The 19945-nt window shown below is 41.6% G+C and overlaps 1 protein-coding gene across 1 annotated transcript in view; it reads right to left on the bottom strand.

Annotated features, from left to right (window-relative positions):
- LOC134398220 (protein eyes shut homolog) overlaps positions 1–19945 on the bottom strand; it is a 614610-nt gene that overhangs the window by 371495 nt on the left and 223170 nt on the right. The window contains exons 17-19 of the mRNA XM_063125472.1: positions 18139–18263; positions 12914–13142; positions 9857–11647 (exon numbers count right to left, since the gene is read on the bottom strand). Coding sequence (XP_062981542.1) covers positions 9857–11647; positions 12914–13142; positions 18139–18263 — 2145 coding nt within the window. The remainder of the gene's footprint in view (positions 1–9856; positions 11648–12913; positions 13143–18138; positions 18264–19945) is intronic.

Raw genomic sequence — 19945 nt, 5'->3', positions numbered from 1 at the left:
GAGAGCAGTAGCCTTAAAGTTACCTGTTATTTGTTAGCATTTGGACAGGTGACTGAGCAAGCACAGTTTGGTGAGATGTGTTTTGTTCTATTTAAAGAATAGCAAAATTTGCATGTACATATATAAATTAGCATATCTCAAACTTATGCATATCGTGTCCTTTTTCGTCCTGTTTTGGTGATGCATTTCCTCCGTTTGAGCCATCCAGAAATGCTATCCTAATAATAACTGAGTATGTTCAGTAGGCCAAAGAGACAGGGTCAGATGGAAAAGGAAACCAGAAAATGGGGGAGGGTTTTGCTGCACCGGCTCCATCTCCATGCTCAGAAACAGAGTGCAGAGAGGGCAAAAAGGTGGCGATCCCAGGATGGAGAGGGGGGGGGGGATACTGTGGATGCTGCTTTGGGAGAGTCTCCGGGTCCCTTCTCTGTCCCTCCCCAAAGCTGCACCTACACATGCAAAATAACCCATCTCCTCTTGTCCGTGCTCCAGCCGTGCTGCATAGGATAGTTGGCAACATCTGATTTCAGAGGCTAGAGACTATCTGGATAGGATTGTGCCCTTAGTCATGCTCAGTAGATGTATTGAAATCAATGGAACAAGTTAGTCACAACTAATTGAAGCCTAAACCCCACTAATTTCAATGTGCAACATGCGTGCTAATGTAAATTACGTTGCACTAGTGTAAGGATGAACTCTAGCACAACACCAGTAGCATTGGGTAATGCAGCAGGATTCTCCAGAAAATCCTTCACACCAGCTTACGCTAGCACAGCTTCATTTATGTCAGTACTCCCATCACATTGGATACTGCCCAATGGATCCATTCTAATTCTGGATCCAATCCATTATCTTAATTATACAGGCTGCATTCCTGAGAATAAATATGTTTGCCTTAGCAGCTGGCGCTTCAATGAGTAGCATTCATTATAATGCTATGAATCAACATTTGGGAATGATTTTGTACCAGGAGTATTCATCTGATGAACGTACAACAGGAAGACAACTGTGTGGTGCATTAAAAGAAACGGGATGTGTGTGTATGAATGGAGGAATGGCGCTATGGAGTATGTGAGAAAGAATGAATGGATAATTAAATAGTTGAATGGTGTGTGTGTGTGTGTGTGTGTGTGTGTGTGTGAGAGAGAGAGAGAGAGAGAGAGAGAGAGAGAGAGAGAGAGATGGGGAAGTGAAAAAGAAGGGGGGACAGATGCGGCCTCACCCGCTTTTAGCTTTGATTCCACCCACCATTGGCTTGCAGCCCCTGAGAAATTACCCTGAGGCAATGCAAGCCTCGGGTTTAAGAATGCTCCCACCCGTTTTCAGTCCTAGCTTATTGCCATAAAATTGCCATCATTATTAGTAATTCATTAATTGAATTTTGTTTCCCCCCCTTAACATGAGTCATTGTCCTTAAGAAAATTAATATAAGAACTATTTCTATCATCACATGCCTGTGCTGGTGCTGAACATAGTTCAAGAACTCTCTTGTTAACCTTGATCAGAGGGAAATATTTAATATAACTCTAGCACCAGAGAGAGAAACAATCCAAATAAGCACTTTAAATATTTGAACAGATACTTGAGGTGTGGTAGATAAAATGTTTTCACAAGGCTGTGCCATCTGGATGTGCTTTACTCTGTGTTCTGTTCAATGAAATATATACTCTCTCTCTCTCTCTCTCTCTCTCTCTCTCTATATATATATACGGAGAGAGAGAGCACGAGCGAATCATTAAAGCAGAATAGTTCTGTTGTAAAGTGATCTAATTTTACGGCGGAATGTAAGGTAACTTTGTATCTAGTGATTAAAAGTAAATAATAAAATGAATATGGATGTGAGGACATTTATTTATTTATTAAAACACTTGTATTCCGCCCTATATCATATTGTCATTCTAACAAGTGAGCGAACTAATAGATCAATAGGTACTGAGTCCTATTCCTCCTCTCACTTTTTATGAAGGCTCCACATGTGCTTGATGAGCTCATGGGCCTAAGTAGCCAATCCGCTTTGGAAATTTGTAGGGGTATATGAGAGTTTCATTTATGTCCGCATCTCATCTCAAAGATCTCATGTTCACAATCTCAAAGACTAGTGTAAGCAGCAGAATGTTTTTCACGAAATGTCCGTAAATTCACGAAAATTGTGATTGCATTTGAAATATGTGATTTTTAGTAATAATAATAATAATAATACTCATTTTAAAATGTGCATTTTACAATTTAATTAATGGGAGGGAATATGAACAGAAATGCACATTTTCCCTGGACAAAATGAGCGCTTTCCCTGTTTGAACGAGCAAAAAAGAAAAGAAAAGTTTGAAAATGAAACCGGGAGTGAGGCAAAATAAGCTTGAAACTGGAGATTTTTGGCGAGCTTGAAAATCACTGGTTCTCCCTACCCTAGAAAAGCATCTCCTGTCTCCTCCAGCATTTCTCTAAATTTTCTCCCTTTACGTCTTAGCTCTATGACGGAAGCTCTGTACATTGAAGGGGCAGAAGTGCTACCCCACTAGACCTGCTGTTGATGTCATATGCTTCCCCCCATTCCCCATACACTTAGTGCAGATGGGTTCATTGGGTGAAGCCTACACACGTAGCCCTCTGTGCACATAGGCTTCCGTGCCATCAGGAACCCTGATCATGCAGGGTTCCAGGCCGTGTAGGCTTCTCCTATTTAGATATCCACATGCATTGTGCGGACATCCCAAGGCAGGGCTGTGGAGCCTCATGACACTGGAAGCAGGGCCAACAGCAGGGCCCCTCTGGTTCATGCAGTGGCGGCTGGTGGCTCTGATTTCGGTGAGGATATGACTCCATTCTGGGTTTCAGACAGAACCAGCCAGAACTCTAAAGCAGCTACCCAAGATGCTGAAACCTATCCCCAACATAGGTTCAGCATGTTGAATAGCACCTTTAGTGTACTGGCTGGTTCTCACTGAAACCCAGGATGGATTTATGGGCCCACTGAAATCAGAGCCACCAGCCTCCACTGATGAATCTACAACTCTCAGATCCTTTTCATCTTCCGGAGCTGCTTGCTTCTACATCTCCAATATCAACTATATTTGTAATTATTGTTTAAATAAAAACTAAGCCATTTATGCAGCTCATAGATATATCAAACAGTATAATTTTATGGGCTACATTATAGACAATCCACTTCATGTTCTTAAAGTGGTAAAATATTTTTTGGCCACAGAAGAAAGTAAACATTGCATATATTTCAATTTTCCCAGTTAAAAAACAGAAAACAACAACAGCAACACTTTGGCTTGCATCCAATATTGCGAGATCTGGAGTCTGCTCACAAAACTCCACTTCTCTGTTTTCTTCTACCCCTGTACTCCACCAAATCTGTTTTAGAAGCTCCCCCAATCCTTTGGAGCAGATTTGGAGGTGGCACATGGAGGGCTGCTAAGAGGTGGTGGTGGAAGGAAACCCATTCCACTAGCAGTTTCCATTAGGGATGTGCTCCGCTCTGATTAGAATCGGAGAATCAGAAGCTAATTGGCCTGCTCCGCCTTGCCCAGAGGCAGAGTAGAAGCGGACCGCGGACCCTTAGAAGCATGGTGAAGAGAAGCGGCCATAGGAGAAGTGCTTCTCTTTTCGTGGAGCGATCCGCCCGCCATTTTGGATAATTTCGCCCATAGGATTGCATTGTGGGAAAGAATAGGGGATAACTGTGTTGTTTTTTAAGCTATCTTTCTGAAACTTCTTGTGCTTAGAGAGTCGTGGCTGGGGGTCATTTTGAGCCTACTCTCAGCTCTCTGTGTGGTGCGGTTCGCTTGCTATGTATTTTTTAAAAAATACGTAAAAAAAGCGGGAGAGGGTAAAAGCGGCGGGTTTTTTTTTAGCGATGACAGGCAGATTCAGCTCCCAATCCTGATGAGAATTGATCACCTCATGAAGCATCCTCCAATCCCAGCGTTGGAGGGGGGACTAAGGCAGAGCCACCCTGAGAGCTTTCTCCTTTCTGTCTCTTTGTGGGTTGGCGTTCATGGAGAGAGGAGTTAGTTTAGGTGCTGCTGCTGTGTTTGGAGTTGGAGGAGATTAGATTAGGATTTAGCTTGGGTTGTGTGTGCGTTTGTTTGCTTGTTTCTGACTGTTTGCTTAGTTTGCTCTGTGTTTTTCCCTTACTTTGATTTTATATAAACTTTATTTTTAATTTTTGGAGTGTCTGGTTGGTTGGTTCCCCCCCTTCCCCCTCTTAAAGCCTGACTGTGTTTCATCTTCCTTCTTTCTTCTATATATAAAAAAATACAAAAAAATACCCAAAAAATATTATTCTCTCTCTCTCTCTCTCTCTCTCTCTCTCTCTCTCTCTCTCTCTCTCTGTGTGTGTGTGTGTGTGTATGTGTGTTACTTGGACTGTGTGTGTGACTGTGTGTTATTGTGTGAGTGTGCTGTGTGCACTGCTTGTGAAGTGCAAAAAAGCCAATAGAGTTTGAGCATTTCAAATCAAGTTTGGGCAAAGCATACACACTTGTCCCATTTCCCCAAATATATATTAGTAGTAGTATTAGTAGTAGTATTATATTATTATCATCATGAGAAGAGGGAGCAGGCGCACGTCTGGCTAGGCATGCTGAAAGCAGTGGTGGTCAAGGGAAGGCTCAGGCTGGCACCAGTAAGCAGGCCGCCTCTCCTGCTGTGAAAATCAAACGGGCAAGTCCGTGGTGGGGCATCTGCCGGGACTGACTCCCCCATACTAGATCTATGGCGTATCTCTGCCTGGCTCTCTGCCCGCCTGTCCTCCTTCTCTGTGACCGTCTCGCAGGGATGGTTTGCAATGTGTTACTGCTGGCTTAGAAAGAAACAAGCTATCCTTTGCTCACTCCTTGCACCTGCCTCGCAGGGTTGGCTTGCAATGCGTTACTGCTGGCTTAGAAAGGAACAAGCCATCCTTGGCTCACTTCCTTGTGCCCCCAGAAATGTCTGCTGCCTGCCTGCCTTCCCTCCCTCCTCCCCTGCCCGCCTCGCAGGGATGGTTTGTGTGTGTCTTGCTGTGACTCAGGGGATAAGTCCTTCCTGCGTTCACTTAGACTTTTGGAAGTTCCAAATCAATTTTTCAAGTGTGGAAGAAGATTCATATAGGTTTATCTACTCCCCAATTCATGGCATGTTGGGATTTCCTTTGAAATGGCCCCAATGAGCTGTCTGCAGCTTTAAATCCCTAAGATACTGGGGGGTCCGGTTTTCAAAAATTCCCCAAAAATCAGGGGAGGCTTGGATTGGCTTGAGTCTTGGCATGCGTGTGTATATGTCCATGAGGTGTCATGGTGCCAAACATGAGGTTTCTAATGTGAAAATTGACGTAGTTCTAGCATGGGACTTGATTTGGGGTGAGTTAAAAGGTTAAAGCCCCGCCAAAAATCAGGGGATGATGGGATGTGCTTGAAACTTGTCATAAATGTGGATCTAGATGGCATCTGTGAGGGTGCCTGCTTCCAAGTTTTTATCTGTCAAAATGTCGGAGAACAGTCCATGTCTGAAAATGGGGTGTCCGATTTTCAAAAAATCCCCCAAAATCAGGGGAGGCTTGGATTGGCTTGAGTCTTGGCTTGCGTGTGTATACGTGCATGAGGTGTCATGGTGCCAAATTTGAGGTTTCTAACTTTAACAGAAAAAAAGCTGTAGACTTTTTTGGATTTCAATGCAAGCCTATGGGGGGGAAAAGCGGAGCTCCGATCCGGATCCGGCGCTTCGCAGTGAAGCGGAGCGGACTATAGGCGGAGCGGAGCATTCCTGATCCGGAAGTTGCGGATCTGGAAGAGAAGCGGATCGGGGGGTCCGTGCACACCCCTAGTTTCCATGCCACTGACAAAATAACATGGGATGCATTCTTTGACATAGCTTGTTGCTCATTTTAGTATTTTGTGCTATGTTTGATGATGATGTCTTATCATGGGTTCGATTATGTGAAGTGCTGAAACGACTTTGAACAATGGTGTATTTTAGGCATATAAAAGTCAGCAGCAGGAGTGTGTGTGTGTGTGTGTGAGAGAGAGAGAGAGAGAGAGAGAGAGAAAGAGAGAGAGAGAGATTTATCTATATATTTATTCAATTTTTAAAAAATATCCCACTCTTCATCCCTAAGAAGATCAGAGCATAAAAACAGCAAAATGGCATAACAGTTAATATAAAACAGTAAAACCTATAGCTGCCAAAATAAGAAGGCGCAAAGGCCTAATTAAAAAGAAACGTGTTAAATAAATACAAGCAATGGAGCTATCCATCCATCTATCTCTATCCACACATAATTGAAGCACTACCACATGCAGATTCTGAGTTGCATAAATGGGAGGAAGAGCATTCTCCAAGACACGGCTGGGGAATGGGTTGTCCTCCAGATGTTGTTGAATTGCAGCACCATTACCTATGCTGCTTAGGGCTGATGGAAGTTGCATGTGGAGGCCCACACTCCTGATCTAAGAAAAGAGAAGTTAATTGGCACGCAATTCTAACGCAATGACCCCAAAGTCCAGCAACAAGTTGAGCACAGACAGAGAGGCTGAGGGACCAGTGGTGATGAAGGACACAATAGGCTCAAGCACCATCACTGAACTAGAGACCTCCAAGCCCCAAATGCCAGAGACCCCCAGAAACTCCTGAGCTGGAGACCCCTAAGAGCAGTGAGGCTGGATAAGAGACTGCATTTGCCAAGCACAAGTCCAGCAGAGGACCAGCACACTCATCCCCAAAGATGTCAGAATCCATGGAGCCAGTGAGCCAACAGAGGAAGTACTATCAGCATGAGCTCTTGGAAATTTGAAAGAACATTAGACTCCAGGCTAGAGGCCTGCCACTTGTAGGCCTTCCGCTTGCCTGAGAAGTTGTTCTGGATATCAAGGCTGCTCCCAGTTTGTAGAACTCCTTAGGTTGACTTCCTCTCTGCTTTCCTTCTACCAGCTGGCAAAGTCCTTTTTATTCAAATAGGCCTTCAGCATGTAAGAAAGTCTATTGGGTTGGGTGCTGTTTTTATTTCATTATTGTTGTGTTTCAATTGTGTTTTAAATGGAGTTGTTTTATTACTGTTTTAATCGGGGGGGGGGGGGGTTATGCTTTTTTTTTTAAAAAAAAAAAAGTTCCTATGTTTGTAAGCCACTTCCTTTGTAGAAAAGTGGGGTACAAATCAAGCCAAATCAATAAATGAATAAATAAATAAAACAGGAGTTGTCCTTGCTGCTGCCTCCCCTTAACTCACTCTGCTTTGTGGGCTCTTCCTTGGGACCAAAACAGCCCACCTATGGCAGTAGAGGTTGTGATGGTGAAGATTCTGTAGCAGACATGTTGCTACTACTTCCCTAAGCCCAGCTGGCTCACTAGGGTGGGAGGTAGAACAGCGGATTTATATATTTATTTTTAAACTGGTCATTGCGGTCAATCAGAGTGTATTAACTATGCCAGATGGCATACTTGCCCCATTTCACACGCACTGTTGGAATGCTGCCAGTGGGGCATCAATGCCTGCTGAGTTTTCCACGGGCATGCCAGTGGCCCCTGATGGTGCAATTGCTACATCCAACAGCTCCTCAGATGGACTTTGGCCAGTTGTATCCACTGGTCTGTGTGCAGCCTCTGCTGGGGACAAGCTCCGAAACGAGTGGAAACTCATTTCTGGAAGGGGAAAGATGGCACAAGGGCACCATTGGATACTGCCTTTAAATTGTACCTGTCCTTAATCAACAACAACAAAAATACTTTAATGTGTAATCAGAGAGCATCATGTTTAAAAATCCCACATCCTTAAAAATGTATATTAATATGCAAAGGCTGCATAAAAATGTATCCAGATGACCTCTGAAATGGTCAGAAATATGCGTAATCTGATGTTCAGCAACATGGACATGGCGATTTTATTTAAGATTCCTGTGAACGTGAATTGTGAATGTAGCCATACCTGTGTAGGGGGAAGACACAATTCAACTAAGTACTGTAAGTGGGTGATTTCCTAAGGGACGGTTGACTGTATTTGAAATGGGTAAATAATGTATCAGATTATGATCACTATTTTTGTAATGACCATGGGTGAGAAGGAAGTCAGCTAGTTTTATACATGTGTGTCCTTTGTCAAACTGAGAGAGACTTAGGATGAAGCAATAGAAGTGTGAATGTCTGCTTCAAAGTTACAGCCCATCAAAAAGGCTTTTGGGGGCAGCAGTTCATCCCTAAATCAAAGTAAAAGCATGCTAGGCTGGCGCTTTCTTCTTTGCTATGGCAGCTCTTCACTATATCACTGAGGAGGTTGACTGCTCCAAGTGAGGTCTGTAAACCTTCTGCATTTAGGTCATAACCTAACTTTACAAAGATGAAATCCAGAAGCCCCAGCCAAGCTCGAAGAGAGCTCCTCGCCTGTGTGGCAGAAAGCTGCCTACCGATCTCAGCCATTAATGGATTTAAATGCCAATGAAGCAGAGGTAACGAGACTTGCTTTGAAATAAGCACATGGCCGTGGCTCCTGGAAACGAAATTAAATACCAGGAGATGAATAATAATGACGTATCTGGCAGCAGTGATAAAGACAAGGCTTAAAGTACTAAAGAGTGTGATAGCAGCTCTAGTGAATGCAGCTGACACAAAAAGCCATGTGATAAACCCGTATTAGAAAGCAAAGGTGTCAATGAAGCTAAGGCATCCCTTATAAATGTCTGCCCAGAATATTTTTAAATACATTACTGGTACATTAAAATAAAGGCTGAAACACATCTACTGCTATACAAGATTTTAAAAACAAACAAACAAAAAACAACGTAATGGGGTAAAGGCTTTTTTGGGGAATTATTTTTTAAAAGGGAATAGTATTTGAGCAAAGTGAAAAATAGCAGCATATGTGTGTCTGTGTAAAGCACTATTTTTTTCAAATGACCCTGTTGTTATTCTACCTATCTTCCACACACACACACATATGATTCCCTCCCCCACAAAACTATTTGCAATGCTTTGGATCTGGAGTTGCACAGACACTGCACACTGGATGGGACTCCTACTCCTGTGAATAGGAAGGGGGTGAGGAGAGGTGATTTTTTCTGATTCCCCTTCCACCATGCAGCCCCCTGTGTCCCTGAAAATCTGCTCTGGGGGGTTGGGGGACCCTCCAGAACAGCATGGGAGGTGGCACTGGGGCCTGCAGGGGAAAGGGGAGATGGGTGAAAATCACCTCCCTCCCATTTCACCTATGGAAACACCCACTTAGCAGAACAGGAGCCTCCTTTAGATTCAAGTCACCTGCAAACTGAGCCCTTCAATTTGTGGAACAGCACTTCTGGACCTAACCCATTATCTAACGTATAAAAACAATAATTCTTGCTTCAAAGCAGGAGTGGGGAACCATTTTCAGCCCAAGATCTGAATTTCTATCTGGTAAAGGTCTTGGGGATGCATCCCTTCTCTGAGCAGGGCCAATTTTTTAAGCCTACTAGGTAGTAAGCAGTCAAGCCTTTCCACATCTAAGGAAGTAAGCATGACTTAATCACTAAGCCACATTTTCAAATAGCATCCCAATACCAACAGGTGAGCGGAACTGTCTTCTGTGAGCTATGATGATCTATCCCATTCTGGAAATGAGTATTTCCATTCATTTCAGGATATTTTTAAAACCTCAGGGAGGTACAAACCAAGTGAATCCGGGGTGGGGGGGGGAAACTACAGAGCAAATTTTGCACCCAGCCCTATCAACAATTTGTAACCAACAACTCCTTTGATTACTCAGAATACCATTTTGTTAAATATGACCTGATTTTTCAAGTCTGTTTAATATACACACTCCCATATTAATCGCCCAGTCAAACAAACAGATATCCATAAACCTTCAGGCATCAAAACATCTATTGAGCAGAAGTCAAAAACTCACCAGACAATGTCAGCTGGTAAGGGGAAAAGGTTGAAGCCACTGCTGACATGCTGTGTGACTGTGATAAAGGGATGTTTAAACTTGTTGCATGTTCTCCAATAGTATCATGAGTCCATCTCAAATACTGCTGCGATGTACTGTCTATCACTGTTAAGGCAGAATCAAAAGCCTGGTTTTCATCAGGAAATAATGAGGACTGTGGCACTGAAGTTTTCGCAGTATCAGTTTGTGTAGGGAGTGGCTGGTCAGATAATACTGAATGGGATACAATATCAATATAAAATGCTGATAATGAATGCCTGTCAAGAAAACCAGCCACTGCGTCTGTCTGTGAAATGCCTGCATGCTTGAGATGCAAATCAAGAATCCCCTCTGAATTGATTGGTTTGTGTGATGTGGAATAAGCAGAATGATATGTAACACGGCTGTCATTTTCTTCTTGAAGAACAACACTTGAATGAAAATCTAAGGATGTGTCTTCCTCCTGAGTCATTAACTGAGGTATTTCCTTAATTGGATCATGTGGTGTGTAGTCCAGTAGCTGAAGAAAATGTATGGCAGCCAGCTGTTCCACATCAGTTAATTTCCTTGTCAAAAACATGTATGCTCCTTGAGAGGCTGTGATGGTTGAAAAAGATGGCTCTAAATGGATGGTTTGAGAAAGGACAGTTGCTACACAATCCGAATGAACACATGAGAACTCAGTGCTTAGTTCCTGTAAGGCTCTAGTTAGAACATATTCTTCCATGATGAACTTATCTCTGCTTCTTTCAGTAGGATAGGAGGAAGACACTTCTGTAAACTTTACTGATGAGGTCATTTCACAAGCTGAAACCAATGGATGATGGGAACTAAGAGTAGTAGATTTCAATAATGTGTACCAGTTGGTTAATATCATTGAGTTCATCCAGTCTGCTTCATAAAGTGGGGACTTTTGGCTATGCAAAGCCTGCTCTGAGCATTGATTTGAGAGTTTTCTGTCAGCTGTGGAACTCCTTGCACATGTTTGGTTTAATTTACTTAAATGGCCTGCAGGTTCTGGTTGGAGGTCTGTGAGCTCCTCGTTGAAGGATGAAACACTAATATTCAGATATTCATTGAGATGGGATGTTTTCCTTTTGGATTCCTGCACAACGAATAAGCTAAAGCACTCTATCTTTTCTAAACTACTAGCTTCTGTGGGCAAAACAAACTTCGCCGAGGGCTTTGGCAAAATCCAGTCCTTGCCTATCGATATTAGGGAAGCAGCTGATTGCTCTCTAGCGGTCACTAGAGGCAACCTCGAAGGAATGGAACATATGATTGCTGGAGTCGTAGACTGGAATCTAGGGGAAAATAATGAGTGACTATTTAATTCAGTCTTGATCTCTGGTATCCTACTAATTACTGAACTCATGTCTGTGGCAGATAAAGCAAGAGTCTTGTGGTTTCCTACTGACAAACTTCGCACAGAGGGAACAGGAGCTGTCATTAAGGAGTCTGTGATAAATGAGGTCATATCATACTCATCTTGTGAGAGCAAGCTTAGTGTTAAATCTCCAGAACTATCCATCATCACCCATGGTACAGCTGTTAGGTCGGACTTTGTTCTTGTTGAGAATAGGCCCGCAAAGCCCAACGACTGTGAAGTGAGAATGTCTGCTGAGGAAGCTGGTGAGAATGATGACGAGGACTCACGGTCGGTGGTTAATGATCCTAGTTCAAAGCCTTCAAATGATATGCTGGACATTAATTTAGCCATGCTAGAGGTTGCAAGAATCCCACGGCTGAGAAAGCCTGTCTTTTGCAGACCTTTAGAGGATAAAAAGTAAGGGGGGGAAAGTTAAAAGAAAATAAAAAATGAACAACTTTGGCCCTAGGCTGGATCAGCAGCAAATTGCATTGCTACCTGAAAACCATTAATTCTCACCCAGGCATCCCACCGCAGACAACTACAACTCCGTAAATCATATTCTTAATAAAAGTGTAAGAAAGATTTTAGTGACCTCAAGAGCTGACTAAATGCAAACCCTCACATTATTCACATTGTGAGGGCTGTAGCCAGAACAAATAGCATTGCTTGGAAGAGATGTATTAAATTTGCTAAATCAAATTGTTCCTGAGAATCAATATAAAAAAGAATAAATTACAGATCGGTGCCATTGAGAACTTCAAGGGCTGACATGATCAGCAGGAAAAGTTACAAAGATAATTATATTTACTAATTGCATCACATTCAATTTGCTTATCTACATCAAGAAGAAATATTACTTAGCTTAAAAAAAAATGAAAAAGACCAGAAAGGATCAGGCAAAAGAGAAAATAAAGCCTACATTTTGAGGTCCAGTATACAATGGCACAGTGTTTGGATTAGCTGTAGTTAAATGAATGGCCTCAGTCATGTGACACTCAAAATAGGCCACTGCATTTATGATACTATTCCATTTTTAATGGTTTCCAAGCTAGCGGATTCTTTTTTTTTATCTGAGACACAAAGAAGTGGGGAAGAAAAGTGGAAACGTGCAAAACCTTGAGGAGCTTGTTACAGGCATCCTTATGTATAAAAACATCAAGAGAACGGGGAAAGATGCACAGAAGAAAAGATAGGAGCTAGAAAAAGAAAGCCAAGGTTCTCATGAGCAAAGCACAACGATCTGCCTTCCAGTCACAAGAGGATTGTACTAACAGTGGGGGCAGAGACATATTGTGAAGTGTATGAAATTGCACATACCAGCCAAGCTCGAATAAGAAACACCATAAGTTATGGAACGGTGCTATTCTCGACACAGAGTAGGCAAAGAGCTGGAGAGATAATATTGTCCCTGAGAGCAAAAACACTCAGGTCAATCAGGAGTTCTAATAAACAAGGAATGGCCTGCAAACTCACAAAGACAAGACAGGTGCTTAGTTAAAGAAAGTGGATTGAGAGCCTGGGGAAAAAAACTGAATGGAAGAAATGAAGATAGAAACAGAAGACATTAATCCTTATCAATGAAAACAATAACCGCATACACTGAAAGGACAGGATTTCACACAGAATCCATCAGACATTGATTCACAACACTTTTACTTTCTTACCTGTGGAAGTTTGAGGAATATTGATGTTAGAAGTCTGGAGGCTTGAACGGGGTTGTGTGAGGCCTCTCTGTAATGGCTCAGTAGGGGACACTCCTATTTCAGTGATGATTTGGCCCCTCTGAGGGGCTGCAGGTAAACAGGTGATATTGTTTATTTCATCCACACAGAGAAACCCAGCAGGGCAGGTCTGTATCAAGCAATCGTTGTAATTAAGCTCACAGCTTCGGCCCTGGAGAGGAAGTTTTTCAAAAGTCAATTTGAAGGCCATTTTCATTTTCATAGTTACATTAAATGGTTCAAATTTATTGCTCTCTTTTGATTTTTCAAATGCTGTCTATTTAAATTGGGCAGACTGCACTTTCCAAAAATTAATCTAATCCTACAGAGCATTTTGCCTTTACAGATTTCATGGCATAGGCTTTTAAATTGTAATTTAATCATAGCTTTTTGACTTCCAATCAGTTCAAAGAGTGACTTTTAGTTCTACAATACAGATTCCATCCTATAGTCCCTGTGACATGTGATATTTCAGGAATAGCTTTGCCCCTAGTCATCTGCTTTTCAGTGTAACAATATGTTCCTTGAAGATTAACCTAAAGTGATATAGGCAGATGTAAGCAAAGTATTTGTTCTCATGCTATAATTACTTTAAGTTGCACTGGCTTCAAGTACACAGTTCTTTCAAGACTTTAACTTTATGTGTATAGCCTGCTGGTGTTACATCCTTAAAGGACAGGTGTGTTACATCCTTAAAGGACAGGTTGTAACACACTAAAATTGTACTTAGCTCTTGTAACAGCAAGAATCATGCCTAAGTAGTCACACTATGGACTTTGGCATGGTGCTCCCTCTCTCTCTCTCTCTCTCTTACTATACACTCTTTGGGAAGTCTGAATCATCATCATCATCATCATCATCATCATCATCTCAAAAGTTTAATCCTTACTAGTTTAAGCTAGGGATAAGGGTGAAATCTGTTCACTTTGCATTTTAATATGAACTGACCTAATTCACACTTCTGAAATGAACACGTGAACCAGAATGCAATTATCCTTTGATTTTCGCACTTGTCCGAAATTTGCCATACATTACTCCGATCGAAATATGTCTACAAAAATGCATATATTAGGGGAAAGGCAGATGAATTTTCAGGCTGACTTTAAAAGAAAATTCACAAACTGATGTGAAAATGAGACACAATGAACTTGTGGTTTTAAAAATGTGAATGTTATAGAAAGCAAATCAGACAAATTCATCCATCCCTAGTCAGAGCATCATTTTAAAAGTTGCAAATATGGCTGTGGCTAAGACACACTTCCCCACACATATAAAATTTGTTTCAGTGTGCCTCTTTCTTTTTGTTTTCACTATCCTTCCCATCTGGAAGAAAAACATTTTCCCTGTGTTTCATCAACATTATGTTAATTCTGGGAAGTACAATTCATTACCAAATTTGACCCATGGGCTGCACCAGAGAAGGGTCAAGGGGGAGGGTAAGCACTCTCCCAGAATATTAACCTGCGCCCCCCCCACCCACCCCACTAATGGATCCTTGTGGTTACATGAAGAAAAGTCACATTCTACATTACGAATCATAAACTGGAAATTAAAATAAGGCTGCATTCTTAAGCACAGTTTCTTGAATGTTAACATCACCAAAATTAATGACAATTCAGACTAAATATGTTTAAATAGGTGCATTGATGTGAAATATACCTATGTATCTCTCAGAAAACTAGTGTGGGACAGAGCTTCCCCCATTCCAAAATACACTTTGCCTTTTCTGTGCCACTCCCCTTTCCTATGGCCTCCCCAAAAATTTTGCAAATGGCTAAGTCACTACAGAAATTGTTTCCTTTTAGGTGTTTATTTACATTATTTATCTGTTCATCAACAGAGGCCGCTACCTGAGATTGGGTCACACTCATGTTCATTGGCCCTTCCATTCATTTGACTGAACTCTGTATTAATTTTCATTCCATATAATACATTGGAGAGTCATACCTCCCTGACACATTGAAAGGACATTTGAGTGGAGGTTGCAGGGTCGTGTGGCCTAGTCTTTCTTTCACAAGTGACACATGCTGTGGCCACACAAGTGTTGTCAATTCCTACAGCAGAAATGCTTCCTTGCTGTCTGCCTATTCAGCAAGCATGGCAACATTTTCTGCATGAACACACATAGATTTCCTCTATGGTGGGAGATCCTGATTAGGCCAGGTCCCCCTTGTGTGGAGAAGCTGTATGTGCAGACATCAGTATGCATGTAGAGTCATCCCCATGTGTGTGGTGGGGAAGCAATTCTGCTGCAGACGGCAAGGAACTTGGGTGCAGCAGGCACCAGTGGGCAACAGCAGGATAGCCCATGAGGCCCCACAACCTCCTCACACATCATTTCAATGTGTGGATGGATGGTGCATGTGAATGATCTCTTGTACTGCTTTCCCTTTGTGCTTAACTTTGTAAAAAATACTAAGAACACACACTTTCTTCTCTCTGTTCACACATACACACACACACACTTCTTGCATCTGATGTAGTAGACTCTACTCAACAGCTAGGGATGCACAATAATGTTTATATCTGATCCATGTCAGTTTCACATGTACTCAATCATAAATCTGTGCCATCCCATTTTTGCAACATTCTGTGATTTAAAAAACACCAAAAACATGAAAATGTGCATTTGTGTATACGGTATTTGCATTTTGTATGTATCTCTTGTAATGTATGCATTTTGTACATTATATTTGTGTAAAACATGCATTTTTAATGCAACCGTTGAGCTGAGAAGTGTGTCGCAGAATTCGGAAGTGTGTCACAGAATCTAAAGGATGATTGTTTTAAAATCTGCAGCCTAGACCATGAGCTTGGAGTGCTTAAAAATATGGACCAAACAATTTTTTCCAGCATTCTAACCACAACAGCTTATGGCAACTTAAATGTGTTAGATTTTAAAGATGTTTCAAGACCTTTTGTTAATATTACTGCGACAAAAGTAACCTTGCTAATCCCCCCTCTGAAGCTTTAAACTAAAACTATATGGTAAAGTAATTCTAGCAGGCCCTTCTTTTTGCTGTTATTTCTCAAAAAGATCTTACTCTATAAATATAAAAAAGGCCAAGTTGTGAGACTATAGAGATGAGCCAATATAGTTGTTCCGCTCTTTCAGATTTCAAATTGATGTATTATATAATTAAACTATTGGGCACTGATACTATAAACCACATACATAAATCACTCTGATCTTAGCAGTGCTTTTTTCAAACAGCATTCCACCCCTCCTTTCCATTCATTTATGTTGGCCCTAGAACAGTAGAAAAAGAGTTGGTTTCATCTGAATAGCACTTGCATGTCTTAGAGATGTATTGAACAAATGAATAATGTATATCCATTCAATAGGATATTTGTTGAGCACTATTAGCCAGAAAGCCCAATCCAGCAAGAGCAATCTGTGCAAGGCACAGGTCGGGGAAAACAGGCAACATAAAAATCATTATAAAGAACAAAAGAGATTTCCACACATAGATCTCACTCACTCCGTGTGCACAAATGCTCCTTGCAAGGGGGTGGGGGTGGCAGACATTTATCCAAAACACCTAGGATCACCCTAGCTCCTAAAATTAAAATGTCTGCTACCTGATTGGGGCAATGGGATAGAGCTTTCTAGGTTTGGGGCAGAGGCCAGAGTAAATATAACATAGGAACATAAGAATTGCCATGCCGGACCTGACCAAGCCTCATTTCAGTCCAGCATCCTGTTCATATGGTGGCCAGTCAGCTGTCGACCAGGAGCCCACAAGCAGGACAGATGTGCAATGGCACCCTCCCACCCATGGTCCCCAGCAACTGGTGTGTATAGGCTCATGACCTCTGCTACTGGAGGTAGCACATAGCCATCAGGACTAGAAGTCATTGAAAGCCTTCTCCTCTAGGAATTTACCTATCCCCTTTTAAAACCACCCTGTCTAGATGTGATGCCAGGGCATAGAAGTGGGAGGTGCCGTGGCTTGGTGGTAGAGTACATGCCTTGCATGTAGAAGGCCCCAGGTTCGATCCCACAGTATTCAGTTAAGTCACGAAAAAAACCTGCCTCGAACCCTGGCGAGCCACTCCCAGTTAGTGTGGACAATACTGGGCTAAATGGACCAATGATCTGACTCAGTATAAGACAGCTATGTTCCTAGTTCAACAGTTTTCAGTGTGCCTGGAGTCTAGTCACTTAAAAAATACAGCTTAAAAACAGCTGAAGTAGTAAATGAAATAGCCGTAGCTCTTGAGTTTCTGGCAACTGTCTGTAAACAAAGAAACTGGCCAGGCTGTATATTCTGTGGTTTGTGTTGTTACTATAATTAAAACAGCAAATTTATCTTTGGTGAGCAGGAAGGAGCAATCCAGAATATACCCGTCCCAGAGAAACCTGATATTTAACCGCTTCTCAGAAATAATAGATGAAAAGTTTGATGGTATACTTGTGTCAAGAAACTGTACCCCTTCAGAGACCAGATATAGTGGAATGCTCCTCCATAAATATATAGATAAAGAAGGAAGAAGGGTAGGCTAGATCCCTTCTCCATAATGGCCTGGTTCAGAAGACTAAACCATGGTTAAAAGGGCTTTAATGATGGTTAAATGGCTTTAACCATGGTTAAAGCTGTGGTTTAAAGTGTCTTCTGAACCAGGCCATTGTGTCATTTTTATGTGTAGGAGATTGTGACTATGTGCAGTGAATATGTTTCTCACTCTTTGTGAAACTGTAGGCCCATGAAAATCTTCAGAATAGGTTGTACTACGATTCCGGAGTCTCTCAGCACTTTAGACATGAATTTCAAGTGAGGTTGGGCTGGTCTCAAGCCTGTCCTCTCTGTGTACTCTTTCCATCTTGTACCAGTGTGGTCATGGAATCATTATACAGCTCATCTTCACTGCAGCACAGTAGTACCAACAGAAGCTGTTTGCTCTAGCACTGGGGCTGCGGATGGATCCTGGGTAATAGCTCTGTTGCAAGAGCAGACATAAATTGAATTCAGAAAGAGCACACAATGGCACCACTCTCAGATGTTAAAGAGAATACAAACAATTCTACCAATATAATAGGAAATGTAACTTCTGGGAGGGGGGAATACTCCACATTTTGAAAGTTTTAAAAACATCAGAAAGTAGTAACTATGAGCAAGCAAAATGTAAGACATGATAATAGGTCTATTGGGAATTTATTATCCTACCACAAATCCAGGCTGGCAGTAACAAGTGTAACCCAAGCCTGGTTCATTCTGGGTGCAGATCCCATGTACACAGGGGTTTGACATACATTCGTTGATATCCTCTTCGCAGCTGAGGCCTTCCCAGCCTGTCAAAATGAAAAAAAGAAATGGATTCGTCATTGACTTTTGGTCTTGTAAAAGCCACATTAAAATTCATTGCTTATGTTTATTTAGTTAGGGGAAAATACTGGGAGATGTGACTACAATGAGTAGCTCCAATAAAAACTGAACTACATGGGATGTGCACTTCCATGTAACTTTTGCCCCCAATGTTTCTTTTTAAGTGAAACATTGTTTTGGGAAGCTCCAGCCCTGAATGGAAGATGGGTGATAGTAGGAGGAAGAGGTTACTTAATCGCTTTCCCTCATGGACGGTCTTGGTATGTAGCCAGGAAAAATGCAGGCATTGTGTCTCAATGGGGCAGAAAGTGTTGGCCCCTGTGAAGTTGGGCATTTAGGTTCTATTTCAGGAAGAAAAACATTTTGAGAATTGACCTCAGGGATGGCCCAAGACACCTTGCTGCCTGAAGCAAATAGCACCTCACCCACCTGCCCAAGTAAGGTTCATAGTATACAAAGCCAACCAAGTTATTTTGGCACATGAGGCAGAAAATCCCATAAGCACCTCTCAGAAATAAAATAAAAACAAAGTAAATAACTAACAATTTGCTGCCCTTTCATGACACCCAAAATCTGTTGTCTGAGGCAATTGTCTCACTCTGCTTCATAGTAGGGCCTGCCCTGCTCACACTGCTCTTCTTCCCATGGGGGAAAATATACCAGGCCTGTGATAGAAGTTATCTGCTTGGCTAGATTTGTGTTTGTTTCTTTTTAAGATTTGGACATCTTAAAATTGCTAATTTTGATCTGTATGTAAAGTTATTTTCCTTTCCTATCTTTCTATACTTTCCACTATATAACCTCTAGGTGGCACCTTGGTATAGTGGAATAATACAATTACACTGGTCGGGACTCGTGCTTCATTTGGCGATGCCCCAAAATACTGGATTTTCTCTGCTCCAACCCTGATAGTGCTTTTAAAACACAGAAGCAAAACTGGATGATGATGTCATCTAAAGCACTCACAAATAAGCATGAGTGAGGAATGATAAAAGCCTTGTCAAGAAAAGCTGTTACACTGTGTGGCTGGATGAGAAGGCAAACTAATGTCAGGGGAGGCTGTGGACAGTAGAGGGCCCATCTTTAAATTCCTACTCTTTTATGGCAATACAGTGGAGGCTTCTGAGCATGCTTACAGGCCTCCCATGTTCTGCCACAAATTCAAGTCCCATTGATTTCAATGCGTATACTGTAAGCCTGAAATAAGTGTGGATCCAGCCACTACACTTACTGTGACTATAATAATATATCTGAGGACAGATATCTCAACTAATCTCAACTAATCCTATTCAACGTGTCTTGCTACTAACCAAATTCCAAGAAATGTCCTAATTCAAATGCAAACTATTTGTTCCACACATTCATTTTACTGTAATGTTTTAATCATTTTGTCGAAAACATGGCAGAATTAACCACTTTAAAATGTTAATTAATACCACTGATTCTGTCTTTGGACTTCAGACAATCTTTTAAGTGCATTCAGTCGCTTTCATTAGAAAATGTCTTTTAGCTTTGATACTTTTTGATCAAGAGGTTATATCAGTGTGCACCTAAGAATCATTTTAGAAGCAAGAAAAAAGGAATTTCCTGATAAATTACTTTCTGTTTACAGAAAACATTAACTCTGTAGCTTAATTTCCAGTATATA

The sequence above is a fragment of the Elgaria multicarinata genome, chromosome 4, assembly GCF_023053635.1.
Source record: "Elgaria multicarinata webbii isolate HBS135686 ecotype San Diego chromosome 4, rElgMul1.1.pri, whole genome shotgun sequence".
Classification (NCBI taxonomy): domain Eukaryota; kingdom Metazoa; phylum Chordata; class Lepidosauria; order Squamata; family Anguidae; genus Elgaria; species Elgaria multicarinata.
The sequence above is the reverse complement of the archived record's forward strand: the minus strand, read 5'-3'. Positions and strand labels throughout refer to the sequence as shown.